Below are 26273 nucleotides of genomic sequence, written 5' to 3' on the forward strand. Positions count from 1 at the left end.
TTATTTTATTTCTATGAAATAATAATTTCTAATGAAAATGATCAATTAAATATTATGCATTGAAACAAGCAAAAAACATAAATAATGGATGGCTAATAAAAAAAACTATGTAATTAAGTATAACAATGATTATTTACATTTGATTACCCTGTACTCAGAGAATTTCATGAATTTTAAGTCATTTTTTCCATATTGTTGAATATGCTTTGAAAAATTGCACCATTTACATTTAAGCATTTAAATAGTATCAAAGAAGATGTAAAAATCTCTATACACATATTATTATAGAATGAAACTAATCCCTATTCTGTCAACAATTCTACACTCGAAAGCAAAATGATCATTTAAAATACCACTGTCTTTTATATAGTTAACATGTCATTTGCTGATCTGTTACAAGTACTACACTTGGACACAGTTATCACTTAGAATAATATCCTGCTTCTCTCCGGTGGACCCTGTTGATTTAGTACAAGTACAAGGACCACACTTGTCTCCTGTAAATGTTGGAGAAAAAGGAATATATCTGGCCCAGCTCCAAGATTTTATTTTTGACATACCAAAAGGAAGGTCATATGTTCGTAAGGAAAAGTTTTCTTTGTCATCTAAATGTTCTTTGGTCAATTCTCGCCATGATAAGATACCTCTCTCTTGATCTGTTCCTGAAAGTGGAGAAAACAATTAACATAATAACATCTGAAGTAACTTTAAAGATAAAAATATCCAGACATACCATCACATAACATCAGTGTGGCAATTTACTATCTTTAACTCTAACACTCCATCATGCAGTAAGTTTTGTCATTTGAATGTTTTCACATTTGTCATGTTGACGCTTTTATAGCCAACTATATAGTATGGGTTTTTCTCATTGTTGAAGGCTGTACAGTGGCCTATAATTGCTTACTACCACTTCATTTTAACTCTGGTGGATAGTTGTCTCATTGGCAATCATACCACATCTCCTTATTTTCATAATAAAACATTCTATTGGGATTATGCACACATGGTTTACAGAAGTTTCACAACAGGTTAACTTTTATTATGTTGACCAAGTGTAAACAAAAACTAAGAATTGCTTGTGTCTCATCTTTAATCTAGCAACTCAATAGTTGTTAGGACAAGATATTACAATGATAAATAACTCTACTGAACAAGAAAAACAGGTATTGTCACTATAGCATCTGTCCTGAGACAATTTTCTGCTGCAATTGAGGTGACCTTGATATTATAAGTATGAGCAGGTTTGAGAAGAAGAGTACAAGTTATACCTGGAATAACATTGTCTAGAAGCAGTGCAGTAAAACATGCCATGAACATACTATTTCCCAGTAATGCCAGCAATACCTGTTTACCATTTCCATCACCTGTAAACAAACCAAATAAATTCAAGTCTGTATAAAATATTTTATTGACTACATATTTTCTGCACTGTTCATGATGTTGCTGTGAGGGTCCTCCCAAATAAATACAAAGGATGACATTACAATTGTATGACACTAACAGCATGATTTAATATTTGTTTGTGTGGGCAATGCATTTTTCTACAAAGGGCACTGATTTTGTGTAATCATCTTTATCTGTACTCAGTTCCTTGGAAGTTTACATATTTTGCTAAGGAAATGACCAACCTCCGCAATCTTTGAAGAAAAGAGGAAATTCTGAGACCATTGTTTAATGTGAGTCACAGACTTCCTATTGAGTATAAAATCTTGTCAGTTGAACTTGGATACATATTATCCTTAAAATCTTTATTTTACTTCAAAGGGAGTCCTTTCATGCACATATTCCCTTGCAGACCCTGTAATTTGTGGTAACACTTGAATAACTTGAGGTGATATGATACTTTATATCCATTTCCATGTTAAAAGGTTGCTTTCTTTAAAGAAAACTAATGGACCAAGATGTCCTATTACTCATAGTCAAGTAGAAATCATCATTTTGTTATTTTTAAAACAGCTAAGAGTATGCAGTTTCTTTGTGTTTTATATAAATATACCTTGTTTAAAGATGACTTCATTTTGTTGTGTCCATATTGGCAAAGCAAACCCCATGAACAGAGATATACCAAACACAACCATGTTTCTTGTAGAGTTCAGGTCAACATATTGTAGATTAGAGGCTCCGACAGCTGCCAGCACTCCTTGAATTAATTTTAAAAATAGATGGTGAACAGGAAAAAATAGGTAGACTAATTTAAATACAATACTAAAGCTCAGCATTTAAGAAAGGCCCTTGTTTTTGAATGGGATTATGATTAAATTCCGTCCCCTAATGTATTTACATGTAAGAATATGAACCCACAAACTTACCAGCTTTATTTTTTATTAAAAAATTAAATATATATATCTGGTCATATTTGTGGAAAATATCTCCAAATTTTTATCATTAGAGTAATTTGCTCAGGAATCAATCAAACCAAAGAAACAGATTTTAATGTTTCACCACCAAGCACTTGTGTTCCTTGGCCTGATGACATCAAGAAACAGATTTGAAAGTTTCACCACCTAGCACTTGTGTTCCTTGGCCTGATGACACCCAGAAACAGATTTTAATGTTTCACCACCTAGCACTTGTGTTCCTTGGCCTGATGACATCCAGAAACAGATTTTAATGTTTCACCACCAAGCACTTGTGTTCCTAGGCCTGATGACATCCAGAAACAGATTTTAATGTTTCACCACCAAGCACTTGTGTTCCTAGGCCTGATGACATCCAGAAACAGATTTTAATGTTTCACCACCAAGCACTTGTGTTCCTAGGCCTGATGACATCCAGAAACAGATTTTAATGTTTCACCACCAAGCACTTGTGTTCCTAGGCCTGATGACATCCAGAAACAGATTTTAATGTTTCACCACCAAGCACTTGTGTTCCTAGGCCTGATGACATCCAGAAACAGATTTTAATGTTTCACCACCAAGCACTTGTGTTCCTAGGCCTGATGACATCCAGAAACAGATTTTAATGTTTCACCACCTGGCACTTGTGTTCCTAGGCCTGATGACACCCAGAAACAGATTTTAATGTTTCACCACCAAGCACTTGTGTTCCTAAGCCTGATGACATCCAGAAACAGATTTTAATGTTTCACCACCTGGCACTTGTGTTCCTAGGCCTGATGACATCCAGAAACAGATTTTAATGTTTCACCACCAAGCACATGTGTTCCTAGGCCTGATGACACCCAGAAACAGATTTTAATGTTTCACCACCAAGCACTTGTGTTCCTAGGCCTGATGACACCCAGAAACAGATTTTAATGTTTCACCACCTGGCACTTGTGTTCCTAGGACTGATGACATCCAGAAACAGATTTTAATGTTTCACCACCAAGCACTTGTGTTCCTAGGCCTGATGACATCCAGAAACAGATTTTAATGTTTCACCACCTGGCACTTGTGTTCTTAAGCTTGATGACATCCAGAAACAGATTTGAATGTTTCGTCAACTGGCTCTTGTGTTCCTAGGCCTGATGACATCCAGAAACAGATTTTAATGTTTCACCAACTGGCACTTGTGTTCCTAGGCCTGATGACATCCAGAAACAGATTTGAAAGTTTCACCAACTGGCACTTGTGTTCCTAGGCCTGATGACATCCAGAAACAGATTTTAATGTTTCACCACCAAGCACTTGTGTTCCTAGGCCTGATGACATCCAGAAACAGATTTTAATGTTTCACCACCAAGCACTTGTGTTCCTATGACTGATGACATCCAGAAAAGCACGTCGGACACACCAAATTTATAAAATATTATTGTTATTGTATAACAGCCATTTCTATGCACCTTGGACTAGTTGAAACGGTACTTATTTCTTCTGCTGTTTTATTATGCATTACAATACTATAAAGTTGTGTTTATACAATTAAGCTGCTTACATTACCAGTTTTTTACCTACCAAATAGTACAATGAATGAAGCACCAACTATTGGATCTGGTATGGTGACCATTAGGGTACTGAATTTGTTAAAACAGCCAAAGATCATCATTAGAATACCAGCTACCAATACAACCCTTCTACTACCAACCTGAATTAATTCAATTATAATATACATAATAAGACAGGCACTTTAAAATAAGATAGTGAAAGAAAATAATATAATGTATGTGTTCTGTGAGATCACAGAAACTATATAATTGTGACCAAAAAATATTGAAAAGAAATTCCATGGCCCAAAATTTGCATACCTGACAAGAAAAACAGGACAAACAGTTCCTGTTACAAGAGTGACAACTCTTTATTTCAAGTGGCAAGTTCAAATTCAGGGATCAGTCACAATTATTGTCATAATCAAAGAAAAGAGGACGTGATTGTGGCTACGACTAGTGGAACGCATTAATCTGTGATTATCTGTGACACAGCTTATCCATATGGGGACGACCTTTGATTTTCAGAAGGGATGAGGTAGAAAGATTTTTCGAGGACATTTACGCTCGTTTCTCGGCAGGGTTATTTATTTTGAGTGAAAATTAATTTTCGATTTTGTCGGTGACACAATTATATCCTGCATTTGGTTGGGCAAAATAACCATTTTCAACTTGTCTTGGGCAAGATTATTTATTTTCAGTTTTTCCCAGGCCAGCATATTCATTTCCCAAATATGTCTGCATCCCATCCCTTTTAAAAAAAGAAATGGCCGAACCCTTACGGTCAACCAAATCATCATCAGTGGATGCGTTCGAAAAACGTTTGAAGTGAGAACTTCAACTTTACCAATTAGACCCTTAATTTGATCGCTTCCTTTTAAACAGAAAATATCTATCAAGGAAACAATGATTATATTGATATGAAAGACAAGCCACAAAATATCGTATCAACTGTAAGGTAGATATATACCACATATACATATATACTGCTAGAATGTTGCCTTATAGAAATGAAGAGTCCATAATGAGTAAACTGAAGCCATCGCTTTTGTCTAACAATTTATTTCGAACCGACACTTACTGTCAATTTCCAAATGTTAGCATAAGAAATTATCTCATAAAAGCAATTCATAACAGAAAATTGATAAAAGCTTAAAAATCAACCGTAAGAACAAGTTTTGACTTTGTCACACGTATGGCCCCTGTTTACACATAGATTTTATCTTGGTAAGACATATTGCTCCATTATTTTTACTTGTTTCAATCTTAGACTATTAACCCACTATGACGTATTCTTGCCTTTGTCAAACTTATGGCTCCAATGTTCTGACTGCAAGAAGTTACACCAAACCCAGCACCTACAGCTGCAGCTACTATGCAGTCTATGCCCTCTATCAAGATACCTATAGAAATTAGACGATCAATCAATTACTAGTTATCTTTCACATTAAATGTTATAAATTGCTGACAATGATTTAATTGTTTTAGATATTCTGGGTTTTTATTCTCATTTTTTTCCTTTTTGTTTTCACCACATTATGTACCTGCATTTCATCATTTCTCTTTGAATCTTATTTTCTATTCATTTTTATTTTTATTTCACAAAATATCACCCTAAATCAGAGACATCCATTAGAAATAAACTGATATATTACTGATATAACTTAAGTTCTGATTGAATAAAAAGTTATGGCAATAGTACTTTCAAAACTCATGTTCATGCAACACGAATACGCAGTTCATCTTCATCTGATTTCTTACAATAGCCATTACCCGGTTTCTGAGTTTATAATCAGTGTACACGTACCTCTATTCACTGCAGAGGGTGGAGGAGGCACTGCACCAGCAATTCTTGCGCATGTGTAGTAATCTCCGATAGATTCGATTGTTGATGTGAATACACCACCAATAAATGCAATCAACAAACCAGAGTTAAATGTTGGCATCCCAAACTTTCCTGAATAACAGAAAAAAGTAAAGTCCCAAAAGTACTGAACTCCGAGGAAAATTCAAAACGGAAAGTCCCTAATCAAATGGCAAAATCAAATGATAAAACACATCAAACGAATGGACAACAACTGTCATATTCCTGACTTGGTACCGGCATTTTCAAATGTAGAAAATGGTGGATTGAACCTGGTTTTATAGCGCTAAACCTCTCACTTGTATGACAGTCGCAACAAATTCCATTATATTTACAACGATGCGTGAACAAAACAGACAAGAATTTAAGTGTTGCTTTGATCTGATCTGTGTACTGCAAATTTGATTCAGGATTCTCTATGAATCATGCAGTATTAAAGGACTTTTACAAGAATAGGTACTAGTAAATGATGTCCTAAATTCAAAATTAATGAATGAAGCTCTGCAGTTTTGTTTAGATGAATGAAATCATACCGGAAACATTTCAATTCTTTTTTCGTTTTTTTTTTTTTTTTTTGCTTTTACCACTGCTAGAGGGCTCTCATACCCCATAAGGCAGAAGACAGTGCTTTGGAACTGAATTGATTTATAATATATCTTGTTGATAAATTTATAAAATTATTAAGTAACCAAGGATTCCAACAACGTCAGGTATAGTTGAGCTTAGATGGATTTGACTATTCTTTTATGTCGTTTTCGGTCACATATAGCTCCTGACGTATTCGAGTGCTTACACGTCCATGGCTTTGTGTTTGATGAAGGTAAATCCAGAAAAACGCTTAGTAGGCACCACATTTTTAAGATTGTTATTTTCATTATCAACATACGCACTGATGAGGAGATAACCTGGATATGGAAAAGAGAACCATGGCGCTGTTTTCAGTTGGTTGTCGCTTACCTGGATATGGAAAAGAAAACCACGGAGCTGTTTTCAGTTGGTTGTCTCTTACGTCTGTACGTGCATGATATCCATATCTATCTTCACTGTCAGGAAATACGTCTGTGATTGTTAGTATGTAACACAATAACCACATAAAACTCACAGAAATTATCACCTGTAAACACAATGACAACACCAAACTTACAGGGATTATCACCTGTAACACAATAATCACATCAAACTTATAGAGATTATCACCTATAACAAAAAACCACCCCAAACTTACAGAGATTATTACATGTAACACAATAACCACATGAAAATTACAGAAATTATCATCTTTAACACAATAACCACATCAAACTCACAGACATTATCACCTGAAACATCAAACTCACAGAAATTATCATCTTTAACACAATAACCACATCAAACTCACAGAAATTATCACCTGTTACTCGATAACCACATCAAACTCACGGAAAGTATCACCTGTAACCCAATAACCACATCAAACTCAGAAATTATCACCTGTAACACAATAACCACATCAAACTTATAGAGATTATCACCTATAACACAATAACCACCCCAAACTTACAGAGATTATTACATGTAACACAATAACCACATGAAAATTACAGAAATTATCATCTTTAACACAATAACCACATCAACTCACAGAGATTACCACCTGTAATACAATAACCACATCAAACTTACAGAAATTATCATCTTTAACACAATAACCACATCAAACTCACAGAAATTATCACCTGTTACACGATAACCACATCAAACTTACAGAAATTATCATCTTTAACACAATAACCACATCAAACTCACAGAAATTATCACCTGTTACACGATAACCACATCAAACTTATAGAGATTATCACCTATAACACAATAACCACCCCAAACTTACAGAGATTATCACCTATAACAAAAAACCACCCCAAACTTACAGAGATTATTACATGTAACACAATAACCACATGAAAATTACAGAAATTATCATCTTTAACACAATAACCACATCAAACTCACAGACATTATCACCTGTAACATCAAACTCACAGAAATTATCATCTTTAACACAATAACCACATCAAACTCACAGAAATTATCACCTGTTACTCGATAACCAAATCAAACTCACGGAAAGTATCACCTGTAACCCAATAACCACATCAAACTCAGAAATTATCACCTGTAACACAATAACCACATCAAACTTATAGAGATTATCACCTATAACACAATAACCACCCCAAACTTACAGAGATTATTACATGTAACACAATAACCACATGAAAATTACAGAAATTATCATCTTTAACACAATAACCACATCAACTCACAGAGATTACCACCTGTAATACAATAACCACATCAAACTTACAGAAATTATCATCTTTAACACAATAACCACATCAAACTCACAGAAATTATCACCTGTTACACGATAACCACATCAAACTTACAGAAATTATCATCTTTAACACAATAACCACATCAAACTCACAGAAATTATCACCTGTTACACGATAACCACATCAAACTTATAGAGATTATCACCTATAACACAATAACCACCCCAAACTTACAGAGATTATTACATGTAACACAATAACCACATGAAAATTACAGAAATTTTCATCTTTAACACAATAACCACATCAACTCACAGAGATTACCACCTGTAACACAATAACCACATCAAACTTGCAGAAATTATCATCTTTAACACAATAACCACATCAAACTCACAGAAATTATCACCTGTACCACAATAACCACATCAAACTCACAGAAATTATCATCCGTAACATCAAACTCGCAGAAATTATCACCTGTACCACAATAACCACATCAAACTCACAGAAATTATCATCCGTAACATCAAACTCACAGAAATTATCACCTGTAACACAATAACCACATCAAACTCACAGACACTATCACCTGTAACATCAAACTCACAGAAATTATCACCTGTAACACAATAACCACATCAAACTCACAGACATTATCACCTGTAACATCAAACTCACAGAGATTACCACCTGTAACACAATAACCACATCAAACTCACATACATTATCACCTGTAACATCAAACTCACAGAAATTATCACCTGTAACACAATAACCACATCAAACTCACAGAAATTATTACCTGTAATGAATATTACACTTACAAAAATGTAATCATCTTTGTAAATTACCACACAACAGGAAATCAGGAAATGTTATGTTGGTTACAGATATTTTTTTAATTCCTGTCAAATTAATAAGCTACTTTTGCGGAATACGCGGCAATTTTTGCTTTTTGCCATAAGCACTTTTCTATTGTTGAAGGTCGTATGTTGGCCTCTAAATGTTTTACGTGTTTGTGTCGTTGGGTTGTCTCATTAAAGTTTACCCCACATCTTCTTTATTCGTTATTAAAATCATTTTAATTCATTAATATCATTGCAGTTTTATTTCAAATACATCATATTATCTTGTTTACTAATTTAGTTTCAATAGAAGATGTAACAATGTCTTTAACTTACCGAGAACATCTTATGGGCAACTATCTCTGTCTTTTTGTGCTTTTCTTTCTTGGTACATGTGTCTTGCTTCGCCGTAAGTATAAACTGACACGGTAAAGAGACTTTGAACTTAGGTATACACTCTGACAGCATCACAATCATAGCCATGGTTCTAAAATTCATGTATCTTGTAAAACATTGTTGGTTAAGTTTTTTTTTATCATCATGCTGATGCAAATATTAACAACAAGTCATGCAAAAGAGAGGCGGAAGATACCAAAGGAATATTCATCAGTCGAAGCGTACTGACGACGCCATGGCAAAAAATACGCAAAACGACCAAAAGACAAAAATACAAAAACACAACATCGAAAACTAAAGACTAGGCAATACGAACCCCACCCTAAACTGGTGGTGAATCAGGTGCTCCGGAAGGGTAGACAGATCCTGCTCCAACGGTGGCACCCATCATGTAATTTAGTCGATTATATTTTCTGCTTTCCAAACTTTTGACCAAGAGCGAACTTGATGTAGGTAATAATGGAATTTATGCACGTGACCGAGAGCGAACATGATGAATGTAATTATGAAAACTCGTGCTGTGCTCACGTGACCGAGAGCGATCCCTGATGAAGGTAATTATGGAAACACGCACGTGACCACGGGCGAACCTGATGAAGGTAATAATGGAATGTCCGCACGTGACCGAGAGCTAACCTTATGAAGGTAATTATGGAAACACGCACTGTGCGCACGTGAACGAGAGCGAACTTGATGAAGGTAATTATGGAAACGCGCTGTGCGCACGTGATCGAGATCGAACCTGATGAAAATGATAATGGAATGTGAGCACATGACTGAGAGCGAACCTTATGAATGTAATTATGGAAACACGCGCTGCGCGCACGTAACCGAGAGCGAACTTGATGAAGGTAATTATGGAAACACGCGCTGTGCGCATGGAAATCATATCAAACTTTTTTCTTTTCTTTTCTTTTTGCTTTTTTAAATGTTCATAATATTTAAAAAAAAAAAAAAACAAACAAACAAAAAAACAAACATGACCATAATGATAGCAAACAAACAAACATGATCATAATGATAGCAATAACTCAACTGTAATACATTTTATATTATTTATTGGCGGTTTGTGTGTGTCTGAATTTTTTTAATACAATTAAAAGAAAGACAGTTACCCAAATGCAATACCCCAGTGACTTCCAGCCAGTTCATACCCTGGTTGTAACACACCAAGCCCCATCATCATGATAGTTGGTGCGACTGTTAGGGGTCCAATAAATCTGAGTAAAACCGTTAAGATACCACTGGCTCCCAATACTATCTCAAATACTGAAGCTACCATTAGAGAACCAGTTATCTTGAAAATATAGTTCAGATTTTGTTTTTCATTAATTCTTTTCTTGTTATTATTTCAATTATTCAAAAAATAAGCCGAGCTCTAAAACGAAACTAACAAACGATTCGTCAGTTTCCAGAAAAAATAAAATGCTAACTTTTGCATTATGTTATCGGTATCAATAAGACAGCAACCAAACGACGAAGTCAGTTTGAGAAAGAGAAGTCAATAACTTAATAATCATAATTATTTTGAAGTGGTACCTGTACATTGAAATATATACTTGCTCCTATGTTTTCGTTTGTTCTAGTGAAGCGTTCGATAGATGACTCATTCTCTTAAGCTTTTGATTCATCTATTTTATAATAAGACTAAATTGTATGTCCCCATTTATAGTTTTATACTGAGTTTTCTAACATTTACTTGATTTTGTCCTGAAGTTTGCATTTGAATACAAGGAGATTAAGGGTATATGTCAATGAGACAGCAACCAAACCACACAATAACAAAAATGATATCATCAAGTACAACATACAGTCCCCCAAAAAAAGCATGTTTGTCGATTTACAATTGTTTCTGACGGATTTTACATGACAGTTTTTTCCATCAGTGTTAGAATTACAGTTTGCACTATCGTTCAATAGAAACATATTCAGATATGTCTTTTCTTACAAAAGGAAAATATTATAAATAAAGAAGATTGACTTTTCAGCAATGATACAACTTTACATTTGAAACTAGAGGGAAAGACTATGTTTATCGCTTAGATTTTTGAGAGACGTCCAACTGCTATGTATCTTTATAAAGTTATAGCATTAGAACCTTACCATGTTAAGTTATAGCATTAGAACCTTACCATGTTAAGACGTTGTTTATAAAGTGTTAAGTTACAGCATTAGAACCTTACCATGTTAAGACGTTGTTTATAAAGTGTTAAGTTATAGCATTAGAACCTTACCATGTTAAGACGTTGTTTATAAAGTGTTGAGTTATAGCATTAGAACCTTACCATGTTAAGACGTTGTTTATAAAGTGTTGAGTTATAGCATTAGAACCTTACCATGTTAAGACGTTGTTTATAAAGTGTTAAGTTATAGCATTAGAACCTTACCATGTTAAGACGTTGTTTATAAAGTGTCAGCATTAGAACCTTACCATGTTAAGACGTTGTTTATAAAGTGTTAAGTTACAGCATTAGAACCTTACCATGTTAAGACGTTGTTTATAAAGTGTTAAGTTATAGCATTAGAACCCCTTACCATGTTAAGACGTTGTTTATAAAGTGTTGAGTTACAGCATTAGAACCTTACCATGTTAAGACGTTGTTTATAAAGTGTTGAGTTATAGCATTAGAACCTTACCATGTTAAGACGTTGTTTATAAAGTGTTAAGTTACAGCATTAGAACCTTACCATGTTAAGACGTTGTTTATAAAGTGTTAAGTTATAGCATTAGAACCTTACCATGTTAAGACGTTGTTTATAAAGTGTTGAGTTATAGCATTAGAACCTTACCATGTTAAGACGTTGTTTATAAAGTGTTGAGTTATAGCATTAGAACCTTACCATGTTAAGACGTTGTTTATAAAGTGTTAAGTTACAGCATTAGAACCTTACCATGTTAAGACGTTGTTTATAAAGTGTTAAGTTATAGCATTAGAACCTTACCATGTTAAGACGTTGTTTATAAAGTGTTGAGTTACAGCATTAGAACCTTACCATGTTAAGACGTTGTTTATAAAGTGTTGAGTTACAGCATTAAAACCTTACCATGTTAAGACGTTGTTTATAAAGTGTTAAGTTATAGCATTAGAACCTTACCATGTTAAGACGTTGTTTATAAAGTGTTGAGTTACAGCATTAGAACCTTACCATGTTAAGACGTTGTTTATAAAGTGTTAAGTTACAGCATTAAAACCTTACCATGTTAAGACGTTGTTTATAAAGTGTTGAGTTACAGCATTAGAACCTTACCATGTTAAGACGTTGTTTATAAAGTGTTAAGTTACAGCATTAGAACCTTACCATGTTAAGACGTTGTTTATAAAGTGTTAAGTTATAGCATTAGAACCTTACCATGTTAAGACGTTGTTTATAAAGTGTTGAGTTATAGCATTAGAACCTTACCATGTTAAGACGTTGTTTATAAAGTGTTGAGTTATAGCATTAGAACCTTACCATGTTAAGACGTTGTTTATAAAGTGTTAAGTTATAGCATTAGAACCTTACCATGTTAAGACGTTGTTTATAAAGTGTCAGCATTAGAACCTTACCATGTTAAGACGTTGTTTATAAAGTGTTAAGTTACAGCATTAGAACCTTACCATGTTAAGACGTTGTTTATAAAGTGTTAAGTTATAGCATTAGAACCCCTTACCATGTTAAGACGTTGTTTATAAAGTGTTGAGTTACAGCATTAGAACCTTACCATGTTAAGACGTTGTTTATAAAGTGTTGAGTTATAGCATTAGAACCTTACCATGTTAAGACGTTGTTTATAAAGTGTTAAGTTACAGCATTAGAACCTTACCATGTTAAGACGTTGTTTATAAAGTGTTAAGTTATAGCATTAGAACCTTACCATGTTAAGACGTTGTTTATAAAGTGTTGAGTTATAGCATTAGAACCTTACCATGTTAAGACGTTGTTTATAAAGTGTTGAGTTATAGCATTAGAACCTTACCATGTTAAGACGTTGTTTATAAAGTGTTAAGTTACAGCATTAGAACCTTACCATGTTAAGACGTTGTTTATAAAGTGTTAAGTTATAGCATTAGAACCTTACCATGTTAAGACGTTGTTTATAAAGTGTTGAGTTACAGCATTAGAACCTTACCATGTTAAGACGTTGTTTATAAAGTGTTGAGTTACAGCATTAAAACCTTACCATGTTAAGACGTTGTTTATAAAGTGTTAAGTTATAGCATTAGAACCTTACCATGTTAAGACGTTGTTTATAAAGTGTTGAGTTACAGCATTAGAACCTTACCATGTTAAGACGTTGTTTATAAAGTGTTAAGTTACAGCATTAAAACCTTACCATGTTAAGACGTTGTTTATAAAGTGTTGAGTTATAGCATTTGAACCTTACCATGTTAAGACGTTGTTTATAAAGTGTCAGCATTAGAACCTTACCATGTTAAGACGTTGTTTATAAAGTGTTGAGTTATAGCATTAGAACCTTACCATGTTAAGACGTTGTTTATAAAGTGTTGAGTTATAGCATTAGAACCTTACCATGTTAAGACGTTGTTTATAAAGTGTTGAGTTATAGCATTAGAACCTTACCATGTTAAGACGTTGTTTATAAAGTGTTAAGTTATAGCATTAGAACCTTACCATGTTAAGACGTTGTTTATAAAGTGTTGAGTTATAGCATTAGAACATTACCATGTTAAGACGTTGTTTATAAAGTGTTGAGTTATAGCATTTGAACCTTACCATGTTAAGACGTTGTTTATAAAGTGTCAGCATTAGAACCTTACCATGTTAAGACGTTGTTTATAAAGTGTTGAGTTATAGCATTTGAACCTTACCATGTTAAGACGTTGTTTATAAAGTGTCAGCATTAGAACCTTACCATGTTAAGACGTTGTTTATAAAGTGTTGAGTTACAGCATTAGAACATTACCATGTTAAGACGTTGTTTATAAAGTGTTGAGTTATAGCATTAGAACCTTACCATGTTAAGACGTTGTTTATAAAGTGTCAGCATTAGAACCTTACCATGTTAAGACGTTGTTTATAAAGTGTTGAGTTACAGCATTTGAACATTACCATGTTAAGACGTTGTTTATAAAGTGTTGAGTTACAGCATTAGAACCTTACCATGTTAAGACGTTGTTTATAAAGTGTTGAGTTACAGCATTAGAACCTTACCATGTTAAGACGTTGTTTATAAAGTGTTAAGTTATAGCATTAGAACCTTACCATGTTAAGACGTTGTTTATAAAGTGTTAAGTTATAGCATTAGAACCTTACCATGTTAAGACGTTGTTTATAAAGTGTTGAGTTATAGCATTAGAACCTTACCATGTTAAGACGTTGTTTATAAAGTGTTGAGTTACAGCATTAGAACCTTACCATGTTAAGACGTTGTTTATAAAGTGTTAAGTTACAGCATTAGAACCTTACCATGTTAAGACGTTGTTTATAAAGTGTTGAGTTATAGCATTTGAACCTTACCATGTTAAGACGTTGTTTATAAAGTGTTGAGTTATAGCATTAGAACCTTACCATGTTAAGACGTTGTTTATAAAGTGTTAAGTTATAGCATTAGAACCTTACCATGTTAAGACGTTGTTTATAAAGTGTTGAGTTACAGCATTAGAACCTTACCATGTTAAGACGTTGTTTATAAAGTGTTAAGTTATAGCATTAGAACCTTACCATGTTAAGACGTTGTTTATAAAGTGTTGAGTTACAGCATTAGAACCTTACCATGATAAGACGTTGTTTATAAAGTGTTGAGTTACAGCATTAAAACCTTACCATGTTAAGACGTTGTTTATAAAGTGTTGAGTTATAGCATTAGAACCTTACCATGTTAAGACGTTGTTTATAAAGTGTTGAGTTATAGCATTAGAACCTTACCATGTTAAGACGTTGTTTATAAAGTGTTAAGTTACAGCATTAGAACCTTACCATGTTAAGACGTTGTTTATAAAGTGTTGAGTTATAGCATTTGAACCTTACCATGTTAAGACGTTGTTTATAAAGTGTTGAGTTATAGCATTAGAACCTTACCATGTTAAGACGTTGTTTATAAAGTGTTAAGTTATAGCATTAGAACCTTACCATGTTAAGACGTTGTTTATAAAGTGTTGAGTTACAGCATTAGAACCTTACCATGTTAAGACGTTGTTTATAAAGTGTTGAGTTATAGCATTAGAACCTTACCATGTTAAGACGTTGTTTATAAAGTGTTGAGTTACAGCATTAGAACCTTACCATGTTAAGACGTTGTTTATAAAGTGTTAAGTTATAGCATTAGAACCTTACCATGTTAAGACGTTGTTTATAAAGTGTTGAGTTACAGCATTAGAACCTTACCATGTTAAGACGTTGTTTATAAAGTGTTGAGTTACAGCATTAAAACCTTACCATGTTAAGACGTTGTTTATAAAGTGTTAAGTTATAGCATTAGAACCTTACCATGTTAAGTTATAGCATTAGAACCTTACCATGTTAAGACGTTGTTTATAAAGTGTTGAGTTACAGCATTAGAACATTACCATGTTAAGACGTTGTTTATAAAGTGTTGAGTTACAGCATTAGAACATTACCATGTTAAGACGTTGTTTATAAAGTGTTAAGTTACAGCATTAGAACATTACCATGTTAAGACGTTGTTTATAAAGTGTTGAGTTATAGCATTAGAACCTTACCATGTTAAGACGTTGTTTATAAAGTGTCAGCATTAGAACCTTACCATGTTAAGACGTTGTTTATAAAGTGTTGAGTTACAGCATTAGAACCTTACCATGTTAAGACGTTGTTTATAAAGTGTTCAGTTATAGCATTAGAACCTTACCATGTTAAGACGTTGTTTATAAAGTGTTGAGTTACAGCATTAGAACCTTACCATGTTAAGACGTTGTTTATAAAGTGTTGAGTTATAGCATTAGAACCTTACCATGTTAAGACGTTGTTTATAAAGTGTTGAGTTATAGCATTAGAACCTTACCATGTTAAGACGTTGTTTATAAAGTGTCAGCATTAGAACCTTACCATGTTAAGACGTTGTTTATAAAGTGTTAAGTTATAGCATTAAAACCTTACCATGTTAAGACGTTGTTTATAAAGTGTTGAGTTATAGCATTAGAACCTTACCATGTTAAGACGTTGTTTATAAAGTGTTGAGTTATAGCATTAGAACCTTACCATGTTAAGACGTTGTTTATAAAGTGTTGAGTTACAGCATTAGAACCTTACCATGTTAAGACGTTGTTTATAAAGTGTTGAGTTACAGCATTAGAACCTTACCATGTTAAGACGTTGTTTATAAAGTGTTGAGTTATAGCATTAGAACCTTACCATGTTAAGACGTTGTTTATAAAGTGTTGAGTTACAGCATTAGAACCTTACCATGTTAAGACGTTGTTTATAAAGTGTTAGCATTAGAACCTTACCATGTTAAGACGTTGTTTATAAAGTGTTGAGTTATAGCATTAGAACCTTACCATGTTAAGACGTTGTTTATAAAGTGTTGAGTTATAGCATTAGAACCTTACCATGTTAAGACGTTGTTTATAAAGTGTTGAGTTATAGCATTAGAACCTTACCATGTTAAGACGTTGTTTATAAAGTGTTGAGTTACAGCATTAGAACCTTACCATGTTAAGACGTTGTTTATAAAGTGTTGAGTTATAGCATTAGAACCTTACCATGTTAAGACGTTGTTTATAAAGTGTCAGCATTAGAACCTTACCATGTTAAGACGTTGTTTATAAAGTGTTAAGTTATAGCATTAAAACCTTACCATGTTAAGACGTTGTTTATAAAGTGTTGAGTTACAGCATTAGAACCTTACCATGTTAAGACGTTGTTTATAAAGTGTTAAGTTATAGCATTAGAACCTTACCATGTTAAGACGTTGTTTATAAAGTGTTAGCATTAGAACCTTACCATGTTAAGACGTTGTTTATAAAGTGTTGAGTTATAGCATTAGAACCTTACCATGTTAAGACGTTGTTTATAAAGTGTTGAGTTATAGCATTAGAACCTTACCATGTTAAGACGTTGTTTATAAAGTGTTAAGTTATAGCATTAGAACCTTACCATGTTAAGACGTTGTTTATAAAGTGTTAAGTTATAGCATTAGAACCTTACCATGTTAAGACGTTGTTTATAAAGTGTTAAGTTACAGCATTAGAACCCCTTACCATGTTAAGACGTTGTTTATAAAGTGTTGAGTTATAGCATTAGAACCTTACCATGTTAAGACGTTGTTTATAAAGTGTTAAGTTACAGCATTAGAACCTTACCATGTTAAGACGTTGTTTATAAAGTGTCAGCATTAAAACCTTACCATGTTAAGACGTTGTTTATAAAGTGTTGAGTTATAGCATTAGAACCTTACCATGTTAAGACGTTGTTTATAAAGTGTCAGCATTAGAACCTTACCATGTTAAGACGTTGTTTATAAAGTGTTGAGTTATAGCATTTGAACCTTACCATGTTAAGACGTTGTTTATAAAGTGTCAGCATTAAAACCTTACCATGTTAAGACGTTGTTTATAAAGTGTTGAGTTATAGCATTAGAACCTTACCATGTTAAGACGTTGTTTATAAAGTGTCAGCATTAGAACCTTACCATGTTAAGACGTTGTTTATAAAGTGTTGAGTTACAGCATTAGAACCTTACCATGTTAAGACGTTGTTTATAAAGTGTTGAGTTATAGCATTAGAACCTTACCATGTTAAGACGTTGTTTATAAAGTGTTGAGTTACAGCATTAGAACCTTACCATGTTAAGACGTTGTTTATAAAGTGTTGAGTTACAGCATTAAAACCTTACCATGTTAAGACGTTGTTTATAAAGTGTTGAGTTACAGCATTAGAACCTTACCATGTTAAGACGTTGTTTATAAAGTGTTGAGTTATAGCATTAGAACCTTACCATGTTAAGACGTTGTTTATAAAGTGTTGAGTTATAGCATTAGAACCTTACCATGTTAAGACGTTGTTTATAAAGTGTTGAGTTACAGCATTAGAACCTTACCATGTTAAGACGTTGTTTATAAAGTGTTGAGTTACAGCATTAAAACCTTACCATGTTAAGACGTTGTTTATAAAGTGTTGAGTTATAGCATTAGAACCTTACCATGTTAAGACGTTGTTAATAAAGTGTTAAGTTACAGCATTAGAACCTTACCATGTTAAGACGTTGTTTATAAAGTGTTGAGTTATAGCATTTGAACCTTACCATGTTAAGACGTTGTTTATAAAGTGTTGAGTTATAGCATTAGAACCTTACCATGTTAAGACGTTGTTTATAAAGTGTTAAGTTATAGCATTAGAACCTTACCATGTTAAGACGTTGTTTATAAAGTGTTGAGTTATAGCATTAGAACCTTACCATGTTAAGACGTTGTTTATAAAGTGTTGAGTTACAGCATTAGAACCTTACCATGTTAAGACGTTGTTTATAAAGTGTTGAGTTACAGCATTAAAACCTTACCATGTTAAGACGTTGTTTATAAAGTGTTGAGTTACAGCATTAGAACCTTACCATGTTAAGACGTTGTTTATAAAGTGTTGAGTTATAGCATTAGAACCTTACCATGTTAAGACGTTGTTTATAAAGTGTTGAGTTATAGCATTAGAACCTTACCATGTTAAGACGTTGTTTATAAAGTGTTGAGTTACAGCATTAGAACCTTACCATGTTAAGACGTTGTTTATAAAGTGTTGAGTTACAGCATTAAAACCTTACCATGTTAAGACGTTGTTTATAAAGTGTTGAGTTATAGCATTAGAACCTTACCATGTTAAGACGTTGTTTATAAAGTGTTGAGTTACAGCATTAGAACCTTACCATGTTAAGACGTTGTTTATAAAGTGTTGAGTTACAGCATTAGAACCTTACCATGTTAAGACGTTGTTTATAAAGTGTTGAGTTATAGCATTAGAACCTTACCATGTTAAGACGTTGTTTATAAAGTGTTGAGTTACAGCATTAGAACCTTACCATGTTAAGACGTTGTTTATAAAGTGTTGAGTTACAGCATTAAAACCTTACCATGTTAAGACGTTGTTTATAAAGTGTTGAGTTACAGCATTAGAACCTTACCATGTTAAGACGTTGTTTATAAAGTGTTGAGTTACAGCATTAGAACCTTACCATGTTAAGACGTTGTTTATAAAGTGTTGAGTTATAGCATTAGAACCTTACCATGTTAAGACGTTGTTTATAAAGTGTTGAGTTATAGCATTAGAACCTTACCATGTTAAGACGTTGTTTATAAAGTGTTGAGTTATAGCATTAGAACCTTACCATGTTAAGACGTTGTTTATAAAGTGTTGAGTTATAGCATTAGAACCTTACCATGTTAAGACGTTGTTTATAAAGTGTTGAGTTATAGCATTAGAACCTTACCATGTTAAGACGTTGTTTATAAAGTGTTGAGTTATAGCATTTGAACCTTACCATGTTAAGACGTTGTTTATAAAGTGTCAGCATTAGAACCTTACCATGTTAAGACGTTGTTTATAAAGTGTTGAGTTACAGCATTAGAACCTTACCATGTTAAGACGTTGTTTATAAAGTGTTGAGTTACAGCATTAGAACCTTACCATGTTAAGACGTTGTTTATAAAGTGTTGAGTTATAGCATTAGAACCTTACCATGTTAAGACGTTGTTTATAAAGTGTTGAGTTATAGCATTAGAACCTTACCATGTTAAGACGTTGTTTATAAAGTGTTGAGTTACAGCATTAGAACCTTACCATGTTAAGACGTTGTTTATAAAGTGTCAGCATTAGAACCTTACCATGTTAAGACGTTGTTTATAAAGTGTTAAGTTATAGCATTAGAACCTTACCATGTTAAGTTATAGCATTAGAACCTTACCATGTTAAGACGTTGTTTATAAAGTGTTGAGTTACAGCATTAGAACATTACCATGTTAAGACGTTGTTTATAAAGTGTTGAGTTACAGCATTAGAACATTACCATGTTAAGACGTTGTTTATAAAGTGTTAAGTTACAGCATTAGAACATTACCATGTTAAGACGTTGTTTATAAAGTGTTGAGTTATAGCATTAGAACCTTACCATGTTAAGACGTTGTTTATAAAGTGTCAGCATTAGAACCTTACCATGTTAAGACGTTGTTTATAAAGTGTTGAGTTACAGCATTAGAACCTTACCATGTTAAGACGTTGTTTATAAAGTGTTGAGTTATAGCATTAGAACCTTACCATGTTAAGACGTTGTTTATAAAGTGTTAAGTTATAGCATTTGAACCTTACCATGTTAAGACGTTGTTTATAAAGTGTTGAGTTATAGCATTAGAACCTTACCATGTTAAGACGTTGTTTATAAAGTGTTGAGTTACAGCATTAGAACCTTACCATGTTAAGACGTTGTTTATAAAGTGTTGAGTTACAGCATTAAAACCTTACCATGTTAAGACGTTGTTTATAAAGTGTTGAGTTATAGCATTAGAACCTTACCATGTTAAGACGTTGTTTATAAAGTGTTGAGTTACAGCATTAGAACCTTACCATGTTAAGACGTTGTTTATAAAGTGTTGAGTTACAGCATTAGAACCTTACCATGTTAAGACGTTGTTTATAAAGTGTTGAGTTATAGCATTAGAACCTTACCATGTTAAGACGTTGTTTATAAAGTGTTGAGTTACAGCATTAGAACCTTACCATGTTAAGACGTTGTTTATAAAGTGTTGAGTTACAGCATTAAAACCTTACCATGTTAAGACGTTGTTTATAAAGTGTTGAGTTACAGCATTAGAACCTTACCATGTTAAGACGTTGTTTATAAAGTGTTGAGTTACAGCATTAGAACCTTACCATGTTAAGACGTTGTTTATAAAGTGTTGAGTTATAGCATTAGAACCTTACCATGTTAAGACGTTGTTTATAAAGTGTTGAGTTATAGCATTAGAACCTTACCATGTTAAGACGTTGTTTATAAAGTGTTGAGTTATAGCATTAGAACCTTACCATGTTAAGACGTTGTTTATAAAGTGTTGAGTTATAGCATTAGAACCTTACCATGTTAAGACGTTGTTTATAAAGTGTTGAGTTATAGCATTAGAACCTTACCATGTTAAGACGTTGTTTATAAAGTGTTGAGTTATAGCATTTGAACCTTACCATGTTAAGACGTTGTTTATAAAGTGTCAGCATTAGAACCTTACCATGTTAAGACGTTGTTTATAAAGTGTTGAGTTACAGCATTAGAACCTTACCATGTTAAGACGTTGTTTATAAAGTGTTGAGTTACAGCATTAGAACCTTACCATGTTAAGACGTTGTTTATAAAGTGTTGAGTTATAGCATTAGAACCTTACCATGTTAAGACGTTGTTTATAAAGTGTTGAGTTATAGCATTAGAACCTTACCATGTTAAGACGTTGTTTATAAAGTGTTGAGTTACAGCATTAGAACCTTACCATGTTAAGACGTTGTTTATAAAGTGTCAGCATTAGAACCTTACCATGTTAAGACGTTGTTTATAAAGTGTTAAGTTATAGCATTAGAACCTTACCATGTTAAGTTATAGCATTAGAACCTTACCATGTTAAGACGTTGTTTATAAAGTGTTGAGTTACAGCATTAGAACATTACCATGTTAAGACGTTGTTTATAAAGTGTTGAGTTACAGCATTAGAACATTACCATGTTAAGACGTTGTTTATAAAGTGTTAAGTTACAGCATTAGAACATTACCATGTTAAGACGTTGTTTATAAAGTGTTGAGTTATAGCATTAGAACCTTACCATGTTAAGACGTTGTTTATAAAGTGTCAGCATTAGAACCTTACCATGTTAAGACGTTGTTTATAAAGTGTTGAGTTACAGCATTAGAACCTTACCATGTTAAGACGTTGTTTATAAAGTGTTGAGTTATAGCATTAGAACCTTACCATGTTAAGACGTTGTTTATAAAGTGTTAAGTTATAGCATTTGAACCTTACCATGTTAAGACGTTGTTTATAAAGTGTTGAGTTATAGCATTTGAACCTTACCATGTTAAGACGTTGTTTATAAAGTGTTGAGTTACAGCATTAGAACCTTACCATGTTAAGACGTTGTTTATAAAGTGTTGAGTTACAGCATTAGAACCTTACCATGTTAAGACGTTGTTTATAAAGTGTTGAGTTATAGCATTAGAACCTTACCATGTTAAGACGTTGTTTATAAAGTGTTGAGTTACAGCATTAGAACCTTACCATGTTAATACGTTGCTTATAAAGTGTTAGCATTAGAACCTTACCATGTTAAGACGTTGTTTATAAAGTGTTGAGTTATAGCATTAGAACCTTACCATGTTAAGACGTTGTTTATAAAGTGTTGAGTTATAGCATTAGAACCTTACCATGTTAAGACGTTGTTTATAAAGTGTTGAGTTATAGCATTAGAACCTTACCATGTTAAGACGTTGTTTATAAAGTGTTGAGTTACAGCATTAGAACCTTACCATGTTAAGACGTTGTTTATAAAGTGTTGAGTTATAGCATTAGAACCTTACCATGTTAAGACGTTGTTTATAAAGTGTTGAGTTACAGCATTAGAACCTTACCATGTTAAGACGTTGTTTATAAAGTGTTAAGTTATAGCATTAGAACCTTACCATGTTAAGACGTTGTTTATAAAGTGTTGAGTTACAGCATTAGAACCTTACCATGTTAAGACGTTGTTTATAAAGTGTTGAGTTATAGCATTAGAACCTTACCATGTTAAGACGTTGTTTATAAAGTGTCAGCATTAGAACCTTACCATGTTAAGACGTTGTTTATAAAGTGTTGAGTTACAGCATTAGAACCTTACCATGTTAAGACGTTGTTTATAAAGTGTTAAGTTACAGCATTAGAACCTTACCATGTTAAGACGTTGTTTATAAAGTGTTGAGTTATAGCATTTGAACCTTACCATGTTAAGACGTTGTTTATAAAGTGTTGAGTTATAGCATTAGAACCTTACCATGTTAAGACGTTGTTTATAAAGTGTTAAGTTATAGCATTAGAACCTTACCATGTTAAGACGTTGTTTATAAAGTGTTGAGTTACAGCATTAGAACCTTACCATGTTAAGACGTTGTTTATAAAGTGTTAAGTTATAGCATTAGAACCTTACCATGTTAAGACGTTGTTTATAAAGTGTTGAGTTACAGCATTAGAACCTTACCATGTTAAGACGTTGTTTATAAAGTGTTGAGTTACAGCATTAAAACCTTACCATGTTAAGACGTTGTTTATAAAGTGTTGAGTTACAGCATTAGAACCTTACCATGTTAAGACGTTGTTTATAAAGTGTTGAGTTATAGCATTAGAACCTTACCATGTTAAGACGTTGTTTATAAAGTGTTAAGTTACAGCATTAGAACCCCTTACCATGTTAAGACGTTGTTTATAAAGTGTTGAGTTATAGCATTAGAACCTTACCATGTTAAGACGTTGTTTATAAAGTGTTAAGTTACAGCATTAGAACCTTACCATGTTAAGACGTTGTTTATAAAGTGTCAGCATTAAAACCTTACCATGTTAAGACGTTGTTTATAAAGTGTTGAGTTATAGCATTAGAACCTTACCATGTTAAGACGTTGTTTATAAAGTGTCAGCATTAGAACCTTACCATGTTAAGACGTTGTTTATAAAGTGTTGAGTTATAGCATTTGAACCTTACCATGTTAAGACGTTGTTTATAAAGTGTCAGCATTAAAACCTTACCATGTTAAGACGTTGTTTATAAAGTGTTGAGTTATAGCATTAGAACCTTACCATGTTAAGACGTTGTTTATAAAGTGTCAGCATTAGAACCTTACCATGTTAAGACGTTGTTTATAAAGTGTTGAGTTACAGCATTAGAACCTTACCATGTTAAGACGTTGTTTATAAAGTGTTGAGTTATAGCATTAGAACCTTACCATGTTAAGACGTTGTTTATAAAGTGTTGAGTTACAGCATTAGAACCTTACCATGTTAAGACGTTGTTTATAAAGTGTTGAGTTACAGCATTAAAACCTTACCATGTTAAGACGTTGTTTATAAAGTGTTGAGTTACAGCATTAGAACCTTACCATGTTAAGACGTTGTTTATAAAGTGTTGAGTTACAGCATTAGAACCTTACCATGTTAAGACGTTGTTTATAAAGTGTTGAGTTATAGCATTAGAACCTTACCATGTTAAGACGTTGTTTATAAAGTGTTGAGTTACAGCATTAGAACCTTACCATGTTAAGACGTTGTTTATAAAGTGTTGAGTTACAGCATTAAAACCTTACCATGTTAAGACGTTGTTTATAAAGTGTTGAGTTATAGCATTAGAACCTTACCATGTTAAGACGTTGTTAATAAAGTGTTAAGTTACAGCATTAGAACCTTACCATGTTAAGACGTTGTTTATAAAGTGTTGAGTTATAGCATTTGAACCTTACCATGTTAAGACGTTGTTTATAAAGTGTTGAGTTATAGCATTAGAACCTTACCATGTTAAGACGTTGTTTATAAAGTGTTAAGTTATAGCATTAGAACCTTACCATGTTAAGACGTTGTTTATAAAGTGTTGAGTTATAGCATTAGAACCTTACCATGTTAAGACGTTGTTTATAAAGTGTTGAGTTACAGCATTAGAACCTTACCATGTTAAGACGTTGTTTATAAAGTGTTGAGTTACAGCATTAAAACCTTACCATGTTAAGACGTTGTTTATAAAGTGTTGAGTTACAGCATTAGAACCTTACCATGTTAAGACGTTGTTTATAAAGTGTTGAGTTATAGCATTAGAACCTTACCATGTTAAGACGTTGTTTATAAAGTGTTGAGTTATAGCATTAGAACCTTACCATGTTAAGACGTTGTTTATAAAGTGTTGAGTTACAGCATTAGAACCTTACCATGTTAAGACGTTGTTTATAAAGTGTTGAGTTACAGCATTAAAACCTTACCATGTTAAGACGTTGTTTATAAAGTGTTGAGTTATAGCATTAGAACCTTACCATGTTAAGACGTTGTTTATAAAGTGTTGAGTTACAGCATTAGAACCTTACCATGTTAAGACGTTGTTTATAAAGTGTTGAGTTACAGCATTAGAACCTTACCATGTTAAGACGTTGTTTATAAAGTGTTGAGTTATAGCATTAGAACCTTACCATGTTAAGACGTTGTTTATAAAGTGTTGAGTTACAGCATTAGAACCTTACCATGTTAAGACGTTGTTTATAAAGTGTTGAGTTACAGCATTAAAACCTTACCATGTTAAGACGTTGTTTATAAAGTGTTGAGTTACAGCATTAGAACCTTACCATGTTAAGACGTTGTTTATAAAGTGTTGAGTTACAGCATTAGAACCTTACCATGTTAAGACGTTGTTTATAAAGTGTTGAGTTATAGCATTAGAACCTTACCATGTTAAGACGTTGTTTATAAAGTGTTGAGTTATAGCATTAGAACCTTACCATGTTAAGACGTTGTTTATAAAGTGTTGAGTTATAGCATTAGAACCTTACCATGTTAAGACGTTGTTTATAAAGTGTTGAGTTATAGCATTAGAACCTTACCATGTTAAGACGTTGTTTATAAAGTGTTGAGTTATAGCATTAGAACCTTACCATGTTAAGACGTTGTTTATAAAGTGTTGAGTTATAGCATTTGAACCTTACCATGTTAAGACGTTGTTTATAAAGTGTCAGCATTAGAACCTTACCATGTTAAGACGTTGTTTATAAAGTGTTGAGTTACAGCATTAGAACCTTACCATGTTAAGACGTTGTTTATAAAGTGTTGAGTTACAGCATTAGAACCTTACCATGTTAAGACGTTGTTTATAAAGTGTTGAGTTATAGCATTAGAACCTTACCATGTTAAGACGTTGTTTATAAAGTGTTGAGTTATAGCATTAGAACCTTACCATGTTAAGACGTTGTTTATAAAGTGTTGAGTTACAGCATTAGAACCTTACCATGTTAAGACGTTGTTTATAAAGTGTCAGCATTAGAACCTTACCATGTTAAGACG

At 33.0% G+C, this 26273-nt stretch overlaps 1 protein-coding gene across 1 annotated transcript in view; it reads right to left on the reverse strand.

Moving 5' to 3' along the window:
* The window catches only part of LOC127698784 (solute carrier family 23 member 2-like), a 32670-nt gene continuing 6397 nt past the window's right edge, over positions 1-26273 (reverse strand). The window contains exons 5-13 of the mRNA XM_052202446.1: positions 10410-10591; positions 9235-9385; positions 6693-6849; positions 5679-5828; positions 5171-5274; positions 3903-4032; positions 2000-2143; positions 1272-1367; positions 1-662 (exon numbers count right to left, since the gene is read on the reverse strand). Coding sequence (XP_052058406.1) covers positions 403-662; positions 1272-1367; positions 2000-2143; positions 3903-4032; positions 5171-5274; positions 5679-5828; positions 6693-6849; positions 9235-9385; positions 10410-10591 — 1374 coding nt within the window. The 3' untranslated portion in view covers positions 1-402. The remainder of the gene's footprint in view (positions 663-1271; positions 1368-1999; positions 2144-3902; positions 4033-5170; positions 5275-5678; positions 5829-6692; positions 6850-9234; positions 9386-10409; positions 10592-26273) is intronic.

The sequence above is a fragment of the Mytilus californianus genome, unplaced genomic scaffold (assembly GCF_021869535.1).
Source record: "Mytilus californianus isolate M0D057914Y unplaced genomic scaffold, xbMytCali1.0.p SCAF_4, whole genome shotgun sequence".
Taxonomy (NCBI): Eukaryota; Metazoa; Mollusca; class Bivalvia; order Mytilida; family Mytilidae; genus Mytilus; species Mytilus californianus.